At 58.5% G+C, this 24,404-nt stretch overlaps 1 protein-coding gene and 1 long non-coding RNA gene across 12 annotated transcripts in view; one reads left to right on the top strand and one right to left on the bottom strand.

The window, feature by feature from the left end:
• NTNG2 (netrin G2) overlaps nucleotides 1–20,276 on the bottom strand; it is a 67,970-nt gene extending 47,694 nt beyond the window's left edge. For 3 of the 11 annotated variants that reach the window (XM_078436317.2, XM_078436322.2, XM_078436323.2), the window contains exons 1-3: nucleotides 19,250–20,276; nucleotides 15,387–15,517; nucleotides 14,449–15,148 (exon numbers count right to left, since the gene is read on the bottom strand). In XM_078436317.2, coding sequence (XP_078292443.2) covers nucleotides 14,449–14,661 — 213 coding nt within the window. In that variant the 5' untranslated portion in view covers nucleotides 14,662–15,148; nucleotides 15,387–15,517; nucleotides 19,250–20,276. Of the gene's footprint in view, nucleotides 1–14,448; nucleotides 15,149–15,386; nucleotides 15,518–16,418; nucleotides 16,500–16,557; nucleotides 17,781–18,493; nucleotides 19,147–19,249 lie in introns of those variants that run through there. The other 8 variants (XM_078436321.2, XM_078436325.2, XM_078436324.2 and 5 more) reach the window with 6 other exon arrangements.
• LOC144614109 (uncharacterized) lies at nucleotides 15,519–21,658 on the top strand. The gene is made up of 3 exons (XR_013551636.2): nucleotides 15,519–15,905; nucleotides 21,057–21,163; nucleotides 21,400–21,658. It is a non-coding gene; the product is annotated as an uncharacterized LOC144614109 (long non-coding RNA).
• Nucleotides 21,659–24,404: the final 2,746 nt, after the last annotated feature.

Here is a 24,404-nt window from a genome sequence, read left to right as displayed (position 1 = left end):
AAAAAAAAGGATGCATTCTGTTTTGCCCTGGGCATATGTGGATTCTTCCCACAGCCAGATTTCTAGGAATGTTCGGGGTGGGGAATTCTATCCCAGCCGAAGGGAGGCTGTACCGATCCCTATGGTCCCCCCCACGGGCGGCTTCGGCACCCCAGCCCCTCACCTGCTACCACATCACTGACCAGGCACGTGCAGGCATCGGTCTCAGACCAGGAACGGCTCCCCCTCCATTTGCACACCCCCAGCGACAGGGAACTCATTACCATAAGAAGCAGATAGGCCAAACTAGACTGCTAACTCCCTAGAAAGTCTGGCAGTATATTTTGGCTCCCACTCCACGTACTTTCTTTGCCCCAGGCCCCCTTGCTTTTGCGTTTTGGTCCTGTTTTCTCTGCTTATGCAGTAAACAGTTTCTAATTGATTTGAAGAACCATCTAGAGAAGCTGGGTTCGCCCGAGCCCTCCTCCTCCCCCATGTCAGGAGCTCAAATCCTTCCCCACCAGGGCCAGTGGGAAGGGAAGGCTCGGTGCCTCCTCCTGCACAGACACAACCCATTCGGCCAGGGAGCCGCCTGCCCTGTTCTCCGTCCCCCCTCCCAGCACACCCCACTCCCCACCCGAGGCCCCCCCCACCCAAACAGCCGGATGCTTTTGCTTAATACCTTTTTGCAAAGTAAAGGAGAGATGGGGGGATGAAAGAAAGGAGAGAGAGAAAGGGAGAGAGGAGAGAGAGAGAGAGAGAGAGAGAGAGAGAGAGAGGGAGGGAGGGAGGGAGGGACCGGGCAGGGTGGGGGCAGGGTGCAGGGAGGAGAAAAGCCACATCCAGAGAAGCCGGGTAAAGTGCATTATTGATTCAGGACTCAGAAAATGCTTAGAGAGTAGGAAACGCGCCTGCTCTTTAAAAGCTTGTGCAAAGCTGAAGCTACACGCATGCAGCCTTCCCAAAGAGGGCCTGCTCTGCTGACATGAATATTTTATCAGGGAGGAAAGAAAAAGTGGTACAGAGGACTTAAATGCTGGGGTGGGGGTGGAGGGCAGAGCGCAGAGCGGCCCCCCCCCCCCAGCCCGAGAGCAGACCTTGGCCTCCTTGCCGAAGAGCAGAGCAATGGGGCCTCGGTGGTCCCGAAAGGGGCACCCACTGAAAGGGGAGGGTCCGGGAGGGGTGAGGTGCGAAGCTTGATCCGAAGCCCCTCCCCTAACCTTTGCCCTGCCACTACCAGCCCTCCCCCACACTCCCCTGATGATCCCCGGAGGCCACCCCTTCGGATAAAGTCCAAACCCCAAGGGGTCCTGGCTCTGCCCAGCCCCCACCATTCACGCCCCGCTCTGCCTTGTTTCTGTCTTTTCTTAAACTTCCACACTGAGTATTGTCACTGGACAACTGGGATCATGATTTTTCACGTGAGACTTCCTCCTCTCTACGCGTGACAATCCTACGAGCTAAGGCACAAGTCCTCATTTTGTTTTTCAGATGAGGAAACAGAGGCACGGGCAGGCACCGTGCCCGATGGGACCTCGGTGGGCAAAAGGCAGAACTGGTGTTACAAATTGCAAATTACGTGCTCTACGGGAAGCCTAGCAGGCTACCTGTCCCTCACCATGCAGTCATTCCTTGGTTTAGGGGCAATTTCATGGCTTTTTGGGCCACAGATGCAAGAGTGGACACAGTGTCCAGAGGGATGGGGACTGCCTGTACGAACAGCCACAAGCCGAGACCTTGAAGGCTTTCTTCTTGCTGGTCTCTGAGGAGCTAAGAAGTGGGGGGGCAGCCTGGGCAACAGCTGGGCACACTTGGACAGGTGCACCACCCTGTGGATGAATCCTTTGGAGAGGGCAGGGGTGGCGAGGCTGAGCTGGTGAGGGTCCGTTCGTGGATTTAGTCACATAGCCTTACCGACTGTTCTCGCATGTCCTGTTTGCAAAGTAGTCCCGGCAAAGCAGCAGTCAGGCCTGGCTGGTCATCAAAATTCCTGGAAGGGAGGGCGTGCAAATATTCCTGGGCCCTCAGGCCGGAGATTCGGCTCCGGGTTAAAAGCAAAACCAACCAACCAAACCCCTCCGCTGTGACTCGGATGCCCGGTCGGGTTTGGGCATTCTATGACGTCAGGCCTGCTATCACCATCACCCCTGATTCATAGGCGAGGGACGTGGAGCCCCCAGAGGCCAGGCACCGACTCAAGGTCACACTTCTAGTAACCCGGGCATTTTGACCCCTTACGGGGGCACTGAGCACTCTACGGTGACCGCCAGAGAAGCCACCCTTGGCTTGGTCCCCCAAAGTGGCCCAGGTGACAGGCCTGGAGGGGAACTGGGCTGGGCTGGTCAGGGAGGCTTCCTTGGGGAGGTGGGGTTTCGGAAGGGCGGGCCCGGAAGGAGGGGTGGGCTAGGGACAGACAGGCGGAGGAAGATTCAACCAGGCTGTGAGGAGGGGTGCCCTGTGCAGCGAGGCCCAGTAAAGGCCAGTCTGGACGTGCAGAATTTGCGCAGGGAGAGACGAGTTAATGCACTTGGCAGGCCGGGGGCCTGGCAGGGAATGTAGGGGATAAGGGCAAAGGGGTGGCCTGGAGCCAGCGGCGGCCTTGACATTCAGCAGCTGCAACAGGGCCCTGACTGTGGCTGGCCAGCCTTCCTCCGGGAAGAGAGGTTAAGAACCTGAGAACAAAGGGCGAGGGACCCCGAGGCGGGAGCCGGCACCCCTCAGCCCCCAGAGGCCAGAGCAAGGCTGGGGCGTCCGCAGGTCAGGGGCAAGGATGGGTTCCGAGAATGAACTCTCTCCCTCTCTGGCCTTTGAATTTAAAGGAATGACAAGGCCGGAAGGGATCCGGCTGGTCCTGGGAAAGGCTGAAATGGTGGGCTGAAATGGGGGCACTTGGTGGTGCCCCGGGACCGCCTGGGGAGTCCAATTAAACCCCGGTGCCCAGGCCCGTCCCGGGGACCGTGTGCAAGATGGGCAGGGAGCACACGGGATCCCCCGTGCAGCCGGCTGAGAGCCGGGCACGCGGGATGCGGGCCCCAGCAGAGCCTCGAATCTGCACAGCGACCCGGCCCCTGCCTTCTCCACTCCCCCAGTCCCATCGGCCCACCCGAGTTTGGAGCCTTCAAGAAGGCCGCCCCGATGGTTAGGAGACACGGGACCGACGGAGGAGACAGGCACAAAATCGGACCCCCTTTCCTGACGCAGAGGCGCTGCTCACCGTGGTTCTCACCTTAGACGCACCCGGGCCCCCAGACCAGCCACGTCACGCCCTCTGGGGTGGGTCCTACCTATCGGGGCGGTTCAGCTGCCCAGGAGACTCCAGCGTGCAGCCAAGCTCGAGGCCACTGCCCCGAGGACCCTGCCGCGGGACAATTCTCCATCTGGCGGTGGCACCCGGCCCCCAGCCCCCCTTTCCTACCGCTACCCCCAGGCTGAGAGGCGGCCAGACTGTTGGGGATCCCTGGTGGGAAGGGACGGGCTGCCCAAGCCAGGCAGACAGGCCCGGTGGAAGGCGGTGGAAGGCAGACGCTGCCACGCTCCCCCCTCCCCGTGGCTCTCTCCCCCCTCTATTTTTAGGTCCATTACTGTCCATTGTTGGGTGTATTTTTTTTTCCCACTCTTTCCCCAGAAAAACAGCTCAGGTTCCTCCAGGCAAAGCCGTCTCCCCAGAGCGTGGGAGCACACACACTGCCAAGTAGATATGATAAGTGAATTATCAGCTAAGTGGATCTGCAGACTCCGTCATGTCTCAAAGGGCGGTGGGGGGTGGGGGGGGGGGTAACCGCCACCATTGCTCACTCCTCCCCAGCCGTCCCTCCTGGGGCTGACAGGGCGTGCTGGGGGAGGAGAGGCTGGCAGGGACAGTATGCTCACCCGGCACGAAGGGCCACACGAAGGGCCACACACAGATGACAACCAACTCAACCCATCAGGCGCTAAGCTATTCGGAGCGCCTCCCATCAGCTAAATGGCCTGGTTAGCGGCTCAGTGCTGGGTCCGGGCGGCCCAAGGCGGAGGTGCTGAGCTCGTCTGCTTCAATGCTGTGTGACTTGGGCAAAGTGGCCTCCCCTCTCTGAACCTCGGGTTCCTCATTATTCAAAATGGGTATAAGTATGGGATCTACCGTAAGTCTTCTGGGAGGGTTGGATAAGGTTAGGTGAGGTTAAGTGCTTGGTATACAGTAGGCGCTCAATAAATGCAAGCTATTGGTTCTCTGAGGAGGAGGAGGAGAAGGAGGAGGAGGGGGAAGGGGGGGGGAGGATCAAGACAATCCTCAGACAATAGGACCAGTCAGTTACAAGAAGGAAAGCATTAATTTCCCTGAGCATGAGGGCCCCCCAGAAGGACCGTAGGGGTCCACGAGTGGACTCAGGGCGGTGTGCTTGTAACCGTGTGTGCGCGCGCCTGTGTGTGTGTGTGTGTGTGTGTGTGTGTGCGCGCGTGCCCTGTTCCTGCAGGAGTACCATGCACTCTCAAAGGGGTCTGAACCCCCGAGGCAGGAGCCCCTGCTGAGGGACGGGTTGGTCTCCTGCTTTGTTTGTCCCCTCTGGGTCCCTCCTGGGTGCCTGGGACCTTACTGGTTTGCTCCCCCCCCTCTCTCCCGCTCCCTCTCCAAGTTTCAAGGTCCCGAAGGTTAGCAGCAGAATCAGGGAACGCAGTGGGGTTCTGAGGTTGACCAGCCGACAGGAACTCTCCACCTCGAGACCTGCCTTGAGGTCACCCAGCTTCTAGAAACCGGTCCAGTGGGGAGCCCGGACTCAGCACGGTGCCAGCCCCAGAGCTGTGGGATTTGGGATGGTACCTGGGGTGGGGACAGGGACAGCGACAGGGTGCCCCGTGGCTAGCTGGCTTCTCCTTCTACCGTCACCTGCCTCGAGCTGTCTCTTGATTCCCAGAGGGAGGGGACGCCCCAAGAACCCCAACTGGCCGCCGCCATCTGCTTGGGCTAGAGCAGAGGAAGGCAGCTCGAGGGTAACGTGCAGGCTCCATCGTTCACTGGCCTCCTTTTCACCTTTACCCAACAACAGACTCTGCTATGACCGAGGGGGAAATGCCCTGGTCGTGTTTCATTTCCTTTTATTTCCCTGGTCGACACTTGGAGTCAAGTGGACAAACGACATGGGCCGAAGGAAGGAACCGGGATGAGGGATGGAGGGATCCAAATGGTCCCGCGGCACCCAGGGCAAACAGCCGGGGGACAAGAGTGCCAGATCCTTGATGACGGGCCGAGTCCCTTTCACGGGGGGCGGGGGGTAGCTCTAGAAGGCCCCAGGTTTAGGTGTGGAAGGCAGATCAATGGGAGGGACGCAGCGAGAGCTAGGGTGCATTCTCTAACGAAGGTGACCCTTCCACAGCTGGGCCCTGGGATCCCAGGTCCCCTTTCTGGCCACCTTCCGTGGTGCTGCTGCAGCCGGGAGAACCACAGCCTGGCAGGGGGGGCAGGCTGGGATGGGGACCTCGGAGCCCTCTGGGCCCCCGGAAAGCCAGCTCTGAGCACAGCCCGGTCACCGGGGGCCGCACACACGTGTGAGAGCTCACCTGGGGGTGGGGGGGGGGGTGGGCAGAAGGCAAACACGTTGACGTTGTTACACGTACCCTAAAGGGGCAGCTTGGGCACCTGCTGGCTGCAGGCAGCCTCCAGGCAGGCATCCCGTGTCCCCCACCAAACGCCATCAAGTGAGGTCACGAGTGGACAGATGGAGATCTGGTATGGAACGCCTCATGTCCTCAGGGCTCTGGTGCATTCTTTCAGGAGAGCCGTGGGCCTACGGCGGAGCCTCCTGGGTCTGCTGTCCCTCCCCTGGGTCTGCTGTCCCTCCCCGGGGGCCCAAGGAAGTCACTCCATCCTGCTGGGCCTCAGTTTGCCCTCACACAGGAAATGAGGGGAGCTGGATTTGCCCAGCAGCTTCACGTCGTGTTTATGGGGGGCCCTAGGACGGCCCCGGGGGGCGGGGGGCTCAGGGCCCCGGGACCGGGACGGAGGGACACCAGTCGCCTGGTCCAAGGAGCCCACTTTCCCCTGAGCTGCCAGATCCGCGGTAATTTGCTCACACGTACTGATGTTCTAACCTTTAAGACCCCTTCCAAACTGCACTCCCTACTTGAGACAGAAGATAATTGTCGGCAGCATTTATTTCGTGGGGCAAAGGTGGGAGACAGAGACTCTTCTGCTCTGCTGAGTGGGTCAGGGAAGGGTGCCGTGGAAGCTGGAGAGGAGCTACCCCAAGACCAGAGAGAAGTCACGGGTTGGGCGGTGCTCCCCAGTTATCCTCCTCTGGGCATCAAAGCTAACAGCCCAGCCTAAAAGCTAGGTCGGGGGTGGGGGGAAGGAGAAGCGGAAGAGGAAAGGAAGGAGGTGAGAAGGGGGAGAGGTGGGGAGCATGCCTCGGGCCTCACCATGGCATCGTTGTCAAATACCCAGGATCGGAGTTCAAGCCCGGACTCTCCCCTCAGTCTTGGAGTCTCAGTTTGCTCATCTGTGAAATGGGGACTACAGTTTCCCATGCAGGGCATTTGGGAGCGCCTGAGGAGACACCCGGCCTGGAATGCTCAGTGTTTCCACAGAAAAGATGGAGATCCCAGACGTAAACCCTCACGCCTACGGTCAATGGATTTTCGAGAAGAGTGACAAGAATGTTTAATGGAGAGAGAACGGTCTCTCCAACAAAATGGTGCTGGGGGAACCGGCTGTCCTCATGCAAAAGAAGGAAGCTGGATCCTTCTTTTACAATATATACCAGAATTAACTCAAAATGGATCGAAGATCTGGACACGAGAGCCAAAACTGTAAACGTCTTAGAAGAACACATGGGGGTAAACATTCCTGACCTTGAATTTAGTAATGGTTTCTTTGATACAACATCCAAAGCATACACACAAAAAGGAAAAAGAATAGATCAATTAGACTTCAGTAAAATAAAAGAAAAAATGTGCATTAAAGGACACAATCAAGAGGGTGAAAAGACTATCCACAGAGTGGGGAAAATATTTGCAAATCGTGTATCTGATAAGGATCTAGCACCTAACATATGTCAAGGACACATAGAAATCAACAATAAAAAGGCAACCCAATGAAAAACAGGGCAACAGACTTGAATACATATTTCTCGAAAGAAGATATACAAAGTGTCAATAAGCACGTGACGCCTAGCACCATCAGTCACTAGAGCAAAAGGCGAGTCAAAACCATATGAAATGCCATTTCACACCCGCTAGGGTGTCCACAATAAAAAAAGACAAAAATGAGAAATACCCAGTGCTGGCGAGGATGGGGAGAAATTGGAACCAGGCACAGTGCTGGTGCGAATGGAAGGTAGGCGCGGTTGCCATGGAAAACATTTGGGCCTCCGCCAAAACTTAAACAGAGAATGACCATATGACCCAGCAGTTCTATTCCTCGGTATATACCCAAGGGCAGTGTCCACAAAAGAAAATTCTGCCCAGGTACAGAACAGCATTATTCATAACAGCCCCAAAGTCAAAGCAACCCCCATGTCCATCAACGGGTGAATGAATACAAAAAAAATGTGGTCTACCCACACACTGGACTGTCACTCAGCCTGAAAAATAGAACGGAGTACTGACACCTGCCAGGACACGGTGAGCCTCGAAAACGGGACACTGAGCGAAAGAAGCCAGGCGCAAAAAGTCACCTGTCGTATGATTCCACTTACGCCAAGTGTCCTGAATAAGCAAATCCGCGGAGACAGAAAGCGGACGAGCGACTAGTGGCCAGGGGGCTGGGGGGAGGGGCGATGCGGCGCGACAGCGGCCGCCGGAAACATGATTTCCTCTTTCCGGGTCGAAGACGGCTCGAGACTACACAGAAGTGGTGGTCGCACAACGATTTGAGTGTACTAAATGCTACTAAACTATATCCCGAAAAACGGTTAAAAAGGCAACGTTTCTGCTCTATTTTCCTGCAATAAAATTATTTCAGTGGTTAATTTCAGGGCATGTGAATTCCACCTCAATTACAAATTGTTTTAAAAAAATTCTTTTAAAAATGCCCTTATCTCAAGAAAAAACTTTAACTGCGTGGGGATGGGTGGTAACTAAACTTATCACGGTGATCATTCTGCAATATACACGTGTATCGAATTGTTACGTTGAACACCTAAAACTAATACAGTGTTATCTGTTCATTATATCTCAATTAAAAAAAAAAAAGGATGGAGAAAACCAGAGGGAAATTACGTGATGTGCCGTTGTATTTTTAGCGCTCATCGTTGTTTTTCTTCGCTTTGGTTTGCATTCAGGAGAATACTTGGGGAAAAAAGTATCTAGTGCTGTGCAGGCCGCTCAGAGCCCCCCTATCTGCACCGGGGTCCCCCGTTTTGTCTGCATGTGACCAAAGCCGAACCCCAGCCTGGACTTCCCCGAACTCCCAGGATCCATTTGGCGATCTTCCGGGAGCATTGGTGAATCTAGGCAAACCCCATCTGTGCACAGGTGGGGAAACTGAGGCTAAGGGGCTCGGCCTGGTGTCCCAGCAACAAGGAGACTTTGCCAGAACCCGGAACTGCCCGGCTCCCCTCCAGTGCCTTTTCTGCGCTAACACGCTGTCCCCTGCCAGCCGTTGGTGTTCACTCGAAGAATCAGAGACACGTTTTCATCTATTTAAGCAAATCTGCTGCTGATGGAAAACAAATCAGAACCTGTTTCTGCATCATCTGCCGTTTCCTAGTTTCCTCTGCACTTGGTCCCCGCCTCATGGGCCATATGGACCCTGGCCAGGTCTGAGACCGGGGAGCCTGGGCCACGGGGCCGGGGGATGGGAACAGAGCTTTGCAGCCTGGGCCCGGGTCCCCGGGGCGGCAAGGGGCTGTCCCGCTCCTTCAAGCCTGCCACGCTCCGTTCAGGCCCCACCCATGGCCTCGCTCTGGCCTCTGCGTGCACACTGTTCCCCTGCTCCCCTCACTCCCACCACACTCTTGGCCCGACCCTCCCCCCCAGCACTAGGGGTCAGTTAGGATCCAGACAGAGGAGGGCTGAATCTCCCCCACTAAGTAGACATAGGGAAGCCTCGTTCTATCGATTCATCTGTCTAACAGCATAGCAACGCCGTGCCCTGCAGGTTTGTGGGGCGGGGGGAGCAGTTTACAGGGTCAGGGGAGTTGGGGGGCTTGGATGGGACAAGGAGGTGAAGCGGCTTGTCCCCTCCCAATCACCCACACCTCTCTCCTCCTATCACCTGGACCCTCCCTCTGTGTCCCTGCACATGTCAACTCCCTAGCACTGGCCGTCGCCCCTCTGAATCCCAGACCACACGGGTGCCGACCCCCATCTCTGAAGTCCCACAGTGCACGCAGACTGTACCCCACATTACGTGCCCGGCCGATAGCCCTGTCTTCTTTCTACTGTCACTCCTTTGTCTCTCCAGCTACATTCCAGGACGGAAAAGAAAACTCCTGTTTTGGAACATTTATTCTGTGCCAGGTGCCCTGCCGAGGTCTCTCCGTGCTGTGTCTCATCTCATTTGTCAGCCTTCCTCTGAGCCCCGGGGCTGGTGTCATCCCAGTGTTCAGATGGGAAAACTGAGGCTCAGGGCGCAAGGGACTTATCCAAAGTCCCACAGTCCAGAGGGGGGGGATAACTGGAGCTCACCTTTGCCCCTTCCCAAATCCCAAGTTCTCATCCACGGCGGGTGTAGCCTGTCTGTCCACCTGCCCATCCCCTGCCTCCCTGCACATGGGATTTGAGGCAGCTGCTCCTAATACATGCAAGGCAGGAGAAAAATGAAACTATGTGGAAAATCAAGGGCAGAGAATGTAGAGTCGGAAAAGAAAGACGAGCCTGGGGAAGGCAGGGATGTGTGAACTGGAAAGTTCTAGAACTTCTGACACTCTTTGGAAAGGTGTCCCCTCCGGGCCCTTTCCCCTCCCCCCGCTGCGCTCCAGGTGCACTGCCCCCTACCCTCCATGGGGTGTCCGTTAAGGGGCAGGGAGCTTGCTCATGTGGGCGCTGACCTCACAGCGCGCTGCCCCCGGCCTGTCACTCGTCTGCTCCCCAGGAAGGAGGCTTCACTGGGCAACAAGATGTCATGCATGGAACTATTCTTGTCCCAAGCTGGGCCCTGCCTCAGGCGTTTCAACAGAACGAGCCACTTTAACTAAGGGTTGGGTGAAGCTCAGGTTCCAAACTCACTTTCTACCTAAGGACCGAGCCGTGCAGACCTCCTGGTGAGATCCGATCACACATCCCACAGCCAGGGGCCCTGACGGAGAGAAGTGAGAGCTTTCGGGGCTTCCTGCCCCGATCAAAACCCTGGTCCTTCCTGTAAGACTCAGTTCGAATCTCCCCTCCTCTGAGAAGCCTTCCCGGATCGCACGGACCTCCCACTCCCCCAACCATTTATCCATTAAGCGCTTACCTAGCACTGACTGAGCCAAGAGGGAGGGCAGCCGTCCTTCGGGGCTCCTACCACATCAGAGCGTCTCCCCCACGCCTTGTTGGCCGTGTCTATTGTGACTATCCGCAAGGTCTGCCGTGACCTCGTGTTGAGGGGAGCAGGGGGCTGGGGCACGCTCTTCTCTGTGGGTTCGGGGGCCAGGAACACAGCAGGGAAAGGAGGCCTGAACCAGGGGGCCAGTCGGCTCAGTGCTGCTGGCTGGGAATATTTCTTGAATACCCACGTCTGGCAGGAGGCGGGGCACCTAGGACCTCGATTCTGCAGATGGAGTTCAATGTCACGGTGAGGTGGGGGCTAGAAGACTCAAGGATCCACCTGCCATCTGCCTTAATCAGCCCAGCAGTCCCCTTGGGTGGGGGGATAGGGCCGCTGGCTTGGCATCTGGGTAAGCTGAGGCAAGGAGACGGCAAAGCAGGTTCTGAGGGAGACGTGTGCTCAGAGATACACCTTCGTGGCCCCTCGACCAAGCCAGAGTCTCCTTGGATAAAAAGTTGACTGTTCATCTGCTTCAAAACCAAGGGGATCAATGTTGGGCCCGAGATAACATCAAAGCCTGATACTAAAACAGAGCTCATACACTTCAAGTGCGTCCGGATATTCTGAGGGAGGCATTTCCTTCTCCTAGGCAGTTGGGGAGGGGGGGGGGGGCAAGGCAGCCAAGATCACCCCCCCCCCCCCCCGTTACAGATGAGGAAACGGAGGTCAGGAGAGACTTACCCCCGGTCACCCTGCCCGAGAAAACAGCAAGGCTGGGATGGGAGCTTGGGGCCTCAGACCCCAGGCCTGTGCCTCTAGACAGGAGACACGCAGCCTCTCTTTGGCAGCTTCCAGAGGGCCTCAGGGCTGTGAGCTCCCAGCTCCACCCCTCACTCCTGGGACCCCTGCATGCCAAGATCCCCCGGGGACGTGAGCAGCGAGTCGAAGCCACGACTGAGCAATTATGTCGAGGAGCCGTGTCTCAGACCATACCCTGCATGCATCTGAATTGCCTGCATTGCTGGTTAAAATGCAGGTTCTGGCTCAGTTGGTCTGGGGCAGGGCCTGGGATTCTGCATTTTTAACAAGGTGAGTCCAAGGACTGCACGTTAGGTAGCAAGTAGGTATCTACAGAATTGCTTTAAACACCACCTGCCTGGTCTGTGGCCAGCACCGTCTCTCTCTCTCTCTTTTTCTCTTTTCCCCACTGTCGCCCCTCCTGTCGTCTCTCTCCTGAGGCTCAAGGGTTGGCTTTTATCTCAGAGGCACAGGAAGAGAGTTTTGGAGCACTGAGGGGCCTGCTTCCCGCACCCAACCTCTCCCGCCCCCTGGGCCCTGCAGCGTGGCCAGGCTGGCCCTCTCCGGCCGGGTCCCCCAGAATGGAGGGCAGAGGGCTGTCTGTCCTCTCCCGCGGCCCTCATTGAAATTTTGCCCTTGCCCTCAGATCCTCTGTTGAGAGCTCATCCCTATTAATTCTCATTGTGCATTTAGAGCCAATAGGTTTTTATTTATTCATTTATCTTGGTCTTCTCCCCCCTCCCCTTCCTCACCAGGCTGGAATTTACAATTCAGTTCTCAGGTGGCCTTGCGGAAGGACGGAAGGACAGGAAGCCTGGCGGGAGGGAGGGTCTGCACACTGAACCCTGGAAAGGGCGGCTGCCTCTTGGCCCATCTTGCACCCTGGGGGTGCTCCAGGGCTCACATTCCAGTTGGCTGGATGCTGGGACAGGACCTGGGACCCACTGGGTGCTCGCAAGGCTAAAGGGGCAGTGGGGGGCTGGCTACTGGTGGGGCGCCCCCTGGTGGTTCACATCACCTGCCGTGCCCGGAGCGGTTCAAGCTCCCAGGCCATGCCACATAGCCCTGCTGCCCAGAGACTAGAAATACGGGGCGTGGCGTCCTCAAGGTTGAACAGAGGAAAGAAAAGCTAGGGACACGGCTGAGGGCCTCCTAACAACAATAATAAATGCATGACACCTACTGCACATTGAGCACCTACTGTGTGCCAGCACGGTGCCCAGGGCTTGGCACGGCCAGGGCGCATCCCCTTGCCAGCCCTGTGACACCCAGACAGTATCACCTCTACTTTACAGGGGAGGAAACCGCAGCTCAGAGGGGCAGGCCGAGCCACCTAGTGGGGGAGCACAGGCCCTGGATGCAGACCAGTTGCCTGCCTGCCTTCTAAATGAGTGACCTTGCCAGGATTTAGGCAAACCTTTCTAATCCCTACAACAGGATTAGAACAGTCCCTCGCCCCCCCCCCCCCCCCCAGAGCATCCCGGAGATGATTAAATGAGACACACACAGGACCTGCTCAGGGGAAGCTGCACGGGGGGGTTGAGTCCATCTGGACGGGACCCCCCGCTCCCCGCAGAAGCCAGCTCCCCCCACCCCCTACCCCCGCCTGCCCAGGCAGAGTCCCCATTCTTGTCGGCCGCACATTTGTAATCAAAGGCGGAGCAGGACAGCAGCCTGTAATGAAATATTTACGTCCACCAGACAGCTGGGGAGACACTGAGGACCCACCTATGCGGGAGATGTTGAAGACGTTGTTCTTCCTTGTCTGTCTCCCCGGGAAAGAAGGAGAAGCGACACCACCTGGGCTCAGGTGGGGCAGCGCTAGGATTGTGGGTCGGGGTGGGGGTGACCACCCCACCATGGCAGCTACACCGGGTCCCCCGTGTGAGGGTGCAGGCAGGGCCGAGAGTATCCTGAGCCAGCTTTGGCCAGGAGAGGGCCTCAGACTTGCATTTGATGGTCACCTCCACCCCTCAAGCCCTTGACCGGAAGCTGGTCCAATGAATTATGATTTAGCTGCCCTGTCCCACACCCTTCCCCCCAATACATTAGGGCAATGATTAATATTTAAGAGAAGAAATACAGTCGAGACTCTAATAGGAGAGACAGAGGTTGACTCTGTTCAGGGAGTGAGTGGAGAAGTGTTCACAGGAGCTGTGGGGGGGGGGGGGGGGTTGTCGGCCTAACGCACAGGCTCAGAACTGGGCTCCACTGCCCGTCGACCTGGCCTTGCCCCTGACCTTCAGGAGCTGACTGCCTTGCTCACCCCTGAGCCAGCGAAGCCCTGGGATCCCCAGTGCAGTGACCCTCATGGACTATCCAGTCTCTGCCCCCAGCCCTGTGCTGCCTTCTTCCCTCCCTCCCCCGCTGGCTCCCTTGGCCCAGCCACCGTCCACAGTGACAGACTCACTCACGACGGACTGCTGACTGTCCAAGTGGAAACCTACCTTCCCAGGCTGACTGCCCTGTGATAGGAACGAAACTCCCCGCGGGACAAAGGCGTCCCCAGGAGCCTGGGGGGGGGGGGGGATGCCTGCTCAGTCCAGCCATAGGCCCCAGAGGCTCCCTCAAGGACACCCCAAAGATGACAACGAGCCCCTCCTATCAGCTCCCACAGCCTGGATGCCCAGTGCAGGGCTGGGGAGGGGGCTCCACAGAGCTGCCCAGTGGGAAGGCCCCTCTCGGCAGGCAGTTTAGCTCAGTGGCTTTGGAGCCAAACACGCAAGTCCCAGCTCCAGGACTTCCTGGTGTGTGACTCCGGGCCTCAGTTTCTCCATCCGTCCAACAGGAAGGACAACCGCTAACGTCTGGGGGGCACTCGCTCTGGGCCAGGCACTTCACGTGGGACGAATTAGCTCACTTACTCCTACGATGCCCATTTGATAGACAATGGAACAGAGGCCCAGACATGCCACCCCCCAGAACTCCTCCTTTATACGACGCGGGGTCCTCCTGGCGGAGCTGAGGGGAGCACTTGGGCGTGAAGCTGTCAGCCCACACACGAGGAGCTCCCGCAGATGACCCCCCGCTATTACGGAAACGATCCAGTGGTCAGTGGGCCAAGAATGTGCCCGCCCCAGAGAACGAGGTCACGTGACCTCAGAGCCCCGGGGCGGGGGGGGGGGCAGGGGGGGGTGCGGCCTTTGCTTTGGCACTTTTCCAACGTGGGACAGCCATCCGGTGCCCATCAGCCTTGCATCTGGGCCCCCCCATCGTGCTCACCCATCACAAGAGTCTGTCCCGGACCCCCTCCCACTCGGCCTGAGCGAAGCAGTGGGCTGACTTACGTGGGAGCAGAATCTCTCGGGGGGGTCTCCACACGTGATGCCTGAGGGTTCCACCTTCACCTTGACGTAGTCCTTTAGCCGCATCACCTTGGGCTGGCAGGCATAGAACTCCCAGGTGGGGCCCTCATCCGTGGTCACCCAGGATTTGCAGATGTCGTAGTCCCCAGAGGCCAGTGGGAGGCAGTGCAGGAACAGAGCCAGCAGGGGCAGCATGGCTGAGCAGTCCGCAGGGGCGTGGCCCGGACGGGCGCTGGAGAGGCAGCGACTGGGTCAGGCGGGACTCTCGGCCTCAGCATGGAAGGGCCACATCTGCCAGGCAGTCGTGGCTGGATGACCCGGGGACTCGAGCACCGACTGCCGGGTCGCAAAGGGCGAGGAACCTGTTTCTTCCCGAAGGCCGATGCGGAAAACCCAGAGCCGGCGTTTCTCAGACTGCTGATGGGCAGATCAAAAAGTTGCCCATAACTTGGCGTCCTCCTAACCTTGGCATTACACCTCTCCCGGAGATGAATCTGATCAAATCAGGCAGGCTCTCAAATTGTGACAGCGGGTGGAAATGGGATAAGGAGCAAATCCGCGGGGATCCGGCATGAGGCGGGATCAGATTGCTTCTAATTTTTGTCCCTCCAATCAATCCAGGTTCTTTAAAGGACCCTTAATGTGTGATGGGCTCAGCACAACCGCAAAACAACCCTCTGGCCTGCATTGTAAAGATAAAATAAAAATCAGGAGGTGTACGTGTTAGCTGGAAAGATGTTCCCTCTGTGGGACCGGACTGGCATCTCAGACCAATAAAAGAGATTTCTCTTCACATGGGCTTAAAGTGACACCAATGGTGTGGCTGGACTACGGCATGAAAAAGTGACTGAGGTTTTAACTGGGGAGAAGCTTATGTGGCTCTGCTTTGTGGGGACGGGCACTAATGGGGGCCAGCTGACCTTGGCTGGTAGCCATCGGCAACTTATTATGAAGTTTCTCACACTTCCGCTCTCAATGCATCCAGGTACCCCGGGCTGGCTTGTCTTTCATTGTTAAGAGGGGAGGAGAGAGAGCTCATTAGCAACAACACCTGCAACAAATTAAAAAGAGAAAGGGTGGGGGGGGGGGGAAAGACGTGTAAGAACAAAAGCTCTCTGGCAAAATGTGCAAAAAATGAGGCTGCATTAGCGAGGTCTCCGGAGAAAAGTAGGTTATTTTTATTAACATCAGAGCTGCGCATTTGGAGATTGGGCGCGTTGTCAACGAGGTGATTTGGTTTTTTCCCCTCCTTTCCGGGAGCCGTTAGGTCAGCAGAAGGGCCCCCTGCTTCGGGGTCACCGACTTTGCAAAAGGTCCTCGGGAGTCAAGATTGAGTGACCGCGACCGACAAGTCAAAGGTCAGAGTTGTCACCCTGCGTGCAGACGAGTCTGTACGTACAGGTACGGATGAACACAGCGGTCCGTGTGTGGACCCACAGGTAAGAACCAGGAGCCGATCAATCTCTCTCCAAATTCTGAAACGGTGAATTTCATTTGCAACGCTAAGATACCAGGGACATTGAAGACTTCCACAGAAGTGACAGTGGTTTGTCATAATAGGTTTTCTGATCAAGGCCAAAATTCTGCAATAATCCTTAGAGGGTGTGCCCATAAATGAGTCACCATTATGATTATTGCTCTGCTATTTTAAGCTGCTGATAATGATTTAAGAGCCCAAAGAGCTATAACTAAGACAAATGTTACATTGTAGAAAACATGACTCCACTAATGTGGTGCGTTCCCAGACACTTGATACATTACCAGGAGAATTTGAGTCCAGCCAGTGTGGGATCCTGGCCAAAAATACTAGCCAATAGGGCAAAGGTTATGGAATGAGTCACAGCAGAAGCACCCGCATTATTAATTATCCTGGTTATTGTTCTACCTGGGACTATCGCGTCTAAATCCCCAAACTGCTCGGGCATCCGTGCTAACCTCAGCCTGATTCTCACCTGACATCCTCAGGGAAGGTCTCTGAAGAGTTAATCACTTTTCCATGAAACCCGGTCCTCGGCCCAGACACAAACACACACCTGCCAGAAATGACAAACCGGGGAAGTGGACATTGTCCAGCGAGGGCTGGTGGCTCACCTGGGCTCCCGGCAGAAGCCCCCAGCCAGTGCCCCCACGCTCCTGGTGGGGGGGGGGGGAACTCATAAATCTGCATTAAGGCGGCCCCTGCCCCTGTCTCTGGCTGAAGGGCTCTTGATGGAGATGAATAAGGAGCCCAGGGGGACCACGTTCTCACCGCTCACCTCTGGCTGTTTAAAGAGAAACCTGTTATAGAGCCTGCCTGGCCTTGAATGCGCTCCTTGCTAGAAACTCTCAGAAAGAACCCGCCTGGCGACTATTTTTACAACCTGAGAAAATGTAGTAAAAATAAAATAGCGCGGCCGGCAAAGGTTTGGATGCCTCTACCCAAGCTTCGTGCTGCCCAGAAAACAGCACGTCCCTAATTAATTCTTCCAGCCGCGGACTCCCAACTGTTCACTAACAGGTAGGGAGCTCCCGACGGCCGGCGACACCCCCTCGGGGGCGCTGGCTGCGGGCTTCCTTGATCTGCAGGGCCAGCGGCGGCGGCGGCGGCGGCGCAGGGCTTGGGCTGCGCGGGGAGGCAGCGAGGCCCGGGAGGCCGGGAGGCCACGGAGAGGGGAGCTCGGAGCCCCTGGAAAATCTATTCACCGCTTGGCAGTTCGGTTGGTTTAAGCGCGGCGCGTTCCCTGCAAAGTGGGGTGCTGGTGGAGAGCCAAGGACAACCAAATCTGCGGGGGGTGGGGTAACAAATGTGTTTACAACCAGTCAATCAACTGAGCGTTGCTGGTATTATAGGGGGAACTGTGAGCTCAGCGGGCGCACATTACAGCCGGCTTTTGCCAAAAGTGGGGGGGGGGGGGAAGGAGGGGGGTTGGAGAGAAGCAAGAGTCTCCGGGAAAACGAGGCGGAAAGCAGGGAGTGCGAAGCCAGCAGGGAAATTTCAGAGTAAGAGGTTGTATCCCGGTGGGTCGTTTTCTCCTTGGAAAATAAATCTTCACCTGATATTATTAAGAAACTGCAGCTCCCAGAAACAAACAGAATCAATGCGCTTTATTTTCTTTTAAGAGTCCTCAGGAACCGAGGTGGGGGTGGGGGGCTGATAGCCAGGGTATTAAAACCCGAAAATTAGATTTTACCAGGATTTCTGAACTCCCGATTTCTCTGTCTTATTGAATTAGCGCCTCTCGGAGCTGGCTGGGCTCGGAGGAGGCTCCTCCCCGAGTTGCCGGCTGCTCCCTCGCCTCTTGGGAAACTTGGCGCTGTGGGCGCGGGGGTCCCCTGGGGGGCACTGGAGGAGGCGGTACGGGGGGGGGGCGTTGCCCACCTTGAAGCTTCCTCTCCCTTCCAAGCGGGGGGGGGGGGGGAGGCAGCGGGGCGGAGTGAAATCTGCCTTCCAGGGGGGGTGGGGGGTGCCCGAGGGCTAGGAAGGAAGGGGGAGCCCGCTGCGGCCGGGTCACCTTCGCGCCCTCCACCCCCGGGGCCGGGGCCTGGAGGTGTTCCGAGCTCCAGCAGCTAGGCCGCCCCGGGCGCCCCCCAGCCCCGGGACGGGGGCCGGCTCCGGCTCCCCGCGCCCCCCACGGCCTCCCGGCGGCCGGGAAGCCCCGAAAAGTTGAGGGCTGGGGAGTGGGGGCGCGAGAAGGGGGCCTCGGCTGCGCGGGGGTCCGTCCCGCCGGACCGAGGGGGTCGGCCGGGGCGCAGTCCGAGCTCCGGGTGGGCTGCAGGAGGCGTGCTTCGCGTAGGGGCGTGCCTCGCAGTCCCGCGGCTGCGGTTCGTCTTTCCGAAGTTGAGTGCGGGGCCCCGGGCGCGATTAACACGCACGCCTTGTAACGAAGGCCGGGCCGGCGCGGAGGGTGTGCCCCCCTCGGTGGGCACCGCCTCCCTCGATCAGGAGCTGCCGAGCAGAGCGCCCGGGAAGCGGTGGCCCCCTGACTCCCGGCGCCGCTTCCAGCAGCGCCCCTGCCTCCGCCGCCCCCCGCCCGCGCGGGCAACTTACTCGGAGCGGGCGGACCCCGCGAGCCCGCGGTCCTCGTCCCGCCTTCCCGCTGCCTCTTCTCCCCCGGTCTGCGGGCCGCCCGGCCCGAGGTTCCGCTCCGCACGTCCGCGAGCCGCTCCGCGCGCACCCCCCGCCCCCGTTAGCCCACCCCTCCACCGCACCGAGAGAACTTTCCAGCCCGGCTGCCCGAGAGTTTGTCTGGGCAACTCGCACAGACCCCGTTTCCGGAGAGCTGGGAAGGGGGGCGCGAGGAAGGGAGGGGGAGGGGGGGGCCGAGGACCGTGGCGGGGAAGTCGGGGTGGAGGCGACGCGCGCGAGAAGGGTTAACTTCCTTTCCACAAACACATGCAGGCGTTCTTGCCACATCTAGCCCCGGCGCACACGCGCGCGCGCGCACACACACACGCACACACACTCACACTCGCACGCACGATGCCAAAAGACCCTGGTAGGAAAAAGCCAGCCGGAAAGACGAGCTTTTCCTTTAAGACGCTGCCACAAAGGCACACTCACACGCCCCTCTCGGGCGACGCCAGCCCTCCGCGCGTAGCAACAGCCACCGGATAACTTTTGCATCCGAGCCTTTGCTGGGCCGCTTTAAGTGGCTCCCGGGCCCCGGGAAAGGCTGCATGGTCACCCAAGCCCTTTAAAAATGAAACCAGGCTGGCGAAGCTGCAGCCGCTGGTCCCCCCCCCCCCCGCCCCCCACCCTTCCCCCCTACCGCGCGCCCTCCGGGGCTCTCCCCGTCCGCCTTACCCCCGCTCCGAGCCGCTTCCCGGCGCGCAGACCCGGGAGGCCGAGGACCGCCGCCCGCGGGCGCTCCGCCTGCCCTGGCCGGCGCTGGGTGGGGGCGCGCGGGCCGGAGGGCTGCGAGCCGCTGCTCCTCGCCGCTCCCGCCGCCGCCGCCGCCGCCGCCGCCGCCGCCGCGGCCGTCAGATCGGGGCTGGGGAGCCCTCCGGCCGCCGGGGGGGCCGCCCGCAGCCGTCCCGGAGACGCGGGCCGGGGGAGGGGGCCGCCCGCGCCGCCCGCATCGCCCGCCCCGGCCGAGCGGGAGGTCGCCTCTAACAAGTGCAAACTTTTGGGGCCCCCTGGGCGGCTCGGAGAGCACCGGCGCGCGGGCACCGGGCGGCCCCCGGCCCGGGTGGGCTTCGCGGCTGCTCGTCGGGGCGCCGGGGCATATCCCCCCGGCGGCGGCGGCGCGGGCCAGATGGCGGGGAGCTTCACCGCCCCCCTGCGCTCCGCTCCAAGTTAATGCCGAGGCTAAATCCTCTTGCCATCCCTCACGATCACCATCGGGGCTTTTATCTCTGGGTCTGATCCGGGCTGCGTAACTTCCTCTGTGTGGCTTTAACACACCATCCCACCACGGAGCAACGGTCTTCTTAAAGGTGCAGGAAGGAAATACTGCGAGGCTCGGGGGACGCGCCACGGCCCGGGGAGGGGCGCCGCCAGCAGGGGCGGCCCGGCGGGCCCGCGGCCAGGGTGGCCCCAGCGGGCGGCCGCGGGAGCGAGCCTGCTCCGGGGGGTCGCTGCCTAAACATCTCCTCCGGGCTCGGGGGCCGGCGGGTCGCGGCGCGCAGAGCGCATCCTCGGGCCGGCCCGGGTCAGGCGCCGCGGGGCTGCAGCTTCCTGTTCCCAAACCCAGGGGCCTGACGGGGTGCCAGCGCCCAGGGGTGTGGGGGCTGCCCCATCGGCACCAGGGAGGGGGCCAAGTGAGTCAGTCCACCCGCCCCCAACAGCCAAGGGCTCAAGGCTGCTGCTCTGACTTCCTCTGTAAAGCGCCGCCACCCAGAAGGCCCCAAGCAGTGGGTAAAAGGGTGGGTGGGTGGATTTGGGGAACTGGGGAGGGGGAGCGATCCGAGCGCACAACCAGAGCCTGAATACCAGCTGACACATCGCCGCCTCCACCCTGATGGGCCCTGCTTTTGATGAAGCCAAGCCAGCTCCGGAGGGAGTGCGGAGTAGGGGGGCAGGAGGGGCCTCACTCCTGGCAAGCCCCGGGGAAGGGAGGGGGGAAGAGGGTGGGGGGAGGACTCCGGCAGGGGCCTAGGGCAGAGGCCAAGGTGCTGGCAACACTGGGCAGCCCTGGGCTCTTCCACCCCCTGGAGGTTTCCGGCCAGGCCCTCTCCCAGGGCTGTGCGGGGAGGCGCCTCCACCTTCCAGGGGGGGTCGTGTGGTTTTCAGGTGCTCCTGGCCTCCTCCTCTGGGGTGGGTTCTCACTGCAATGCTCAAGCAGCCAGCCCTGTCATTTGGACGCATCCAGAACAAAGAGCCTGAGGACGAGAGAGGGAGAGGGACTGGTCCAAGGTCACAGAGGGTGTCAGGACCAGGAGCAAGATGTAGCACCTCAATGCCCCACCCCTCTGCCGCCTCTTAACCTCCACCTTAACCCTTCCCCGCTTACGGTTTCCCCCTTCGCTTGCAGAGGGGCTGTACCGCTGAATAACATTTCGGCTATTGTCACAAAGCAGGCAGATGATGCAGAATTAAAGACTGTCATCTGCTTTAATAATAATACCAGTAACAATAATTTAGCATTTATTGAACACCTGTTTTATGCCAGGCTTCGTGCAAACCGGTCCGTGCGTATCAGCCGCTGATCCTTCCCCACAGACCCGTGACTTAACTCCTATTAGCAAAGTCCCGAGTTACAGATGAAGCTTAGAGATGGTGAGTCGTTTGCCCAAGGTCACACAGCTAAGGAAGACTGTGGCCTGGGAGGCAGGGCTCTCCGGCCCCCGGGGGCGGGGGGGTACTCTGCCACCGCCTGACTTACTGGTGAACTTGGGGCGCAGCACAGATTGCCCCTGGACCTCAGTTTCCCCACTTGCGAGATGCGAATCCTTCCTTTTCCAGGGAGGGGTCAGAACAAGGCCGCCAAGTGCCTGCTCCTGTCTTGCTCCCAGACCCCTCTCGCTGGAGAGGGGCTCACCCCCGCAGAGATGTCCGGGAGAGCAGATCCATGCCAGCCCCTGGTTAGCCTGCGCCCTGGCTTCAAAGCATCCAGCAGGAGAAAGCTCCTCAGAGGAGGAGAACAGATCTCAGCGATTTGATTTCTAAGCACCAGGCCTCCAGGCAGCAGCAAAGGGCACAGCGTGGGGCTTGTGTGCAGGCAGGGTGAGTGATGACCCCGGTCGGCCCTCAGCCTGCTGTCGCCCCCAGGCAGGGCCATCAATTACAGGGGAAACGCCCTACTCCTCCATCATCGCGACACTGTCGGGAACAGCCAACAAGATGTGGAGGAAGATGCTTCTCATTTGTGGCTCATCTAAACACAGTGGGGGGACCCGGGGTGCATCCTCCCGATTATCCCCCCACCCCAGGGTTTCAGTGACCCATATGCAAAGCTCTGTGCCCCTGGAAACAATGTTTAAAAGCCCTCTCCAGCCCTCCTCTCCCCAGTGCTTCCTGCCTCTCCCACAAGCTGATGCCAGCAGACTTTTTCAGGGACCCATCTGGAAACTGTCTTCTGGTCTCCCCACTTCCAGACCCTGGAAATTATGGGATGGCAGAAAGAAGCAGTGCCCGGAGTCAGGGTAGCGGGCTTTCCTCTGTTCAGCCCCTAACTGGGTGGGTGGCCCAGGGTCATCATTTTCCCTGCTTTGAGCCTCAGTTTCTCTATCTGCAGCACCCAGAGGATTTGCCCCGGAAGGTGGTCCCTTTGCGATGGTCCTGACAGCCAGCCGGTGGGAGCATCCAGAAGACCCGGTTCCTTTCCAGTGAACAATAAAGACGGGAAATAAGCAGGACGCTAGCCGTGTAGGGACCAGGTGGTCAAGGGATGTTCATTTTAAAACTTCATCAAGGAACCTTATGACAAATGACCTTTTCCGGGTATTGAAAAGGAGCTGAGCACCAGGGGCAGGAAAGTGTTAATGAATCTCTCCCCCAACCAAAATAACATGAAATAAGATAAAAATCCTTGCCGGCCCCCCTCTTGCCAGCAGCCCGACCATCCTCCTCAGTGGCGGGGTTTTGGCTTCACTACGCAGCCTTAATTTGAATTGTGTATGTGAAATCGACTACCAAAAGGCATCTGCAGAACAATGCATTTAATTTGATTCCATCCATGGTTTTTTTTTAGGATATCTATAAACTAAAGATACCAAAGTATGAAGAGGAGAGATGGGGGTGGGGGGGGGAAGACATATGACAGGCTTTACTACATACATATTCTTTCTGTGTTGCCTCCTTTCAGGGAGGAAATATGCGTGGATGGCGTGGGCGAGTAATAAGAAATTATAAAGTCACACGCAAAAACCATCTACCGGCTTTGCAATGAGAGGTAGCAGCTGAGGTCCAGGCCCTCTGGGGTTTGGGGGAGAAGGCAAACCCTGCTGCAGACAGACAAAAGCACAGACGGATGAAATGAGCCCACACCACTGATTAAAGTCAAGTGTAAGCTCCAGGGCCACCCCCACCGTGGTTTCACCCTCTGCCTCTCTCACTCCGTTCTCTGTTAACGCCAGACCAAGGTTTTGATTTGTCCTCCTGACCTTGAGCAGTTGTGATGCAGCTATAAGTAGTAAGATCCTGGGAACTCGCCCAGGACCATCTAGGGGTTTCAAGGCATCCCTGGGCCCCTTACTTCCACAGCCAAGGCAGGGGCAGGGGGAGAGAGACCAAGCCCCAAGCCCAGGGCCTTGCCCAAGGTGACACCCCCAGGCAGCGGCAGAGGCTTCAAGAAGCACCCCGACTCCTCCCTGCCAGTTCCCTGCTCTAATCTCCAGACCATACTCCCATTAATTATTATTACTGTATTAATCATACATGTGATTAATTCAGTAATGGTGATTCATAATTGATTGCATTTTATATGGCGCCTTTCATCCACACATCTCCCAAGATGTGCGCTGCCTATAACAAGAGACACATAGAGCAGAACGTGTTCTTTGCTCGCTTGCATTTTGTTGGATAAACTTCTCGTCACAGAGGCAGGGGGCTAATGGTTTTCGGGGAGACCGGGTTTGCCAGCCCCAGCCCGGTGCCCGTCTCCCCGAGTGCAGCTCAGGCAGCGCTCTCCCAGCTGGGGGCTCCTGCTGCACCTGCCTGGTGGTGGCCGCGCCCCGGGGGGCCCTGCAGACCCCCTTCCCTTGGCAGGTGAGCTGGCCTGGGACCCAGGCTGCCGAGCAAGGCTGGCTTGGGCTCCAAGGTGGGCCGGGGCGGCACTGGACGAGGGCCCTGGGGTTTGACTCACTGGGTAGGAGCCCTACCTCCCCTGTTAATTAGCTGTGTGACCTTGAGTAAGCGACTGCCCCTCTCTGCCTCAGTTTACCCAAGCAAAAAACGGGACTGGCAAAAGGATCTTTCCTCCTAGGGTTATCGCAAAATTTACGTGCGATGATGCTCGTCGGGGGCTCTACAGCTGGCACGGAATAAGTGCTGGGTAACTTTGAGCAGCAGCCCTGCGGGTCGGACGCCTGGTTCCAGCAGCAGCTCTGTGAGCAGGCTGCTCTCTCCCCTTCTCTGGGCCTCAGTTTCAGCCGCTGCAGAGTGGGATGGCCAGGCAGCCCTGAGGGTTCCTTCTACGTCTTAAACGGGCACATACTCTAACAGTGGTGGGGCTTCGAGGCTTTAGAGACACGCAGCCCCGGGCTCGCCCTCCGGCTCACCATTTCCTAGTTGTGTGACCTTGGCTAAAGGACTCCCCTTGCCAAGCCTCAGTTGCCGGCTCTGGAATACGGGTGTAATCGTGGCACCCGATGCCTAGGCTTGGTGTCCGGATTTAATGAGCTAATGCTTAAGACCTGTCTGGCTTCTAGAAAGTGCTTAACACAAGGTGGCTCTGGTATTCCACACCAGGCGTGGTGCACCGCACTTTATTGGTATCCTCTCATTTCTGCTTTCCTACCACCCCGTGAAAGAGGCTGGTATCCTCTCCGTTGTCAGGGGAGAGTACCGAGGCTGAGAA

This window comes from Panthera onca, chromosome D4 (genome assembly GCF_046562875.1).
Source record: "Panthera onca isolate mPanOnc1 chromosome D4, mPanOnc1 haplotype 2, whole genome shotgun sequence".
Classification (NCBI taxonomy): Eukaryota; Metazoa; Chordata; class Mammalia; order Carnivora; family Felidae; genus Panthera; species Panthera onca.
This window is presented reverse-complemented; position numbering and strand designations above follow the sequence as displayed.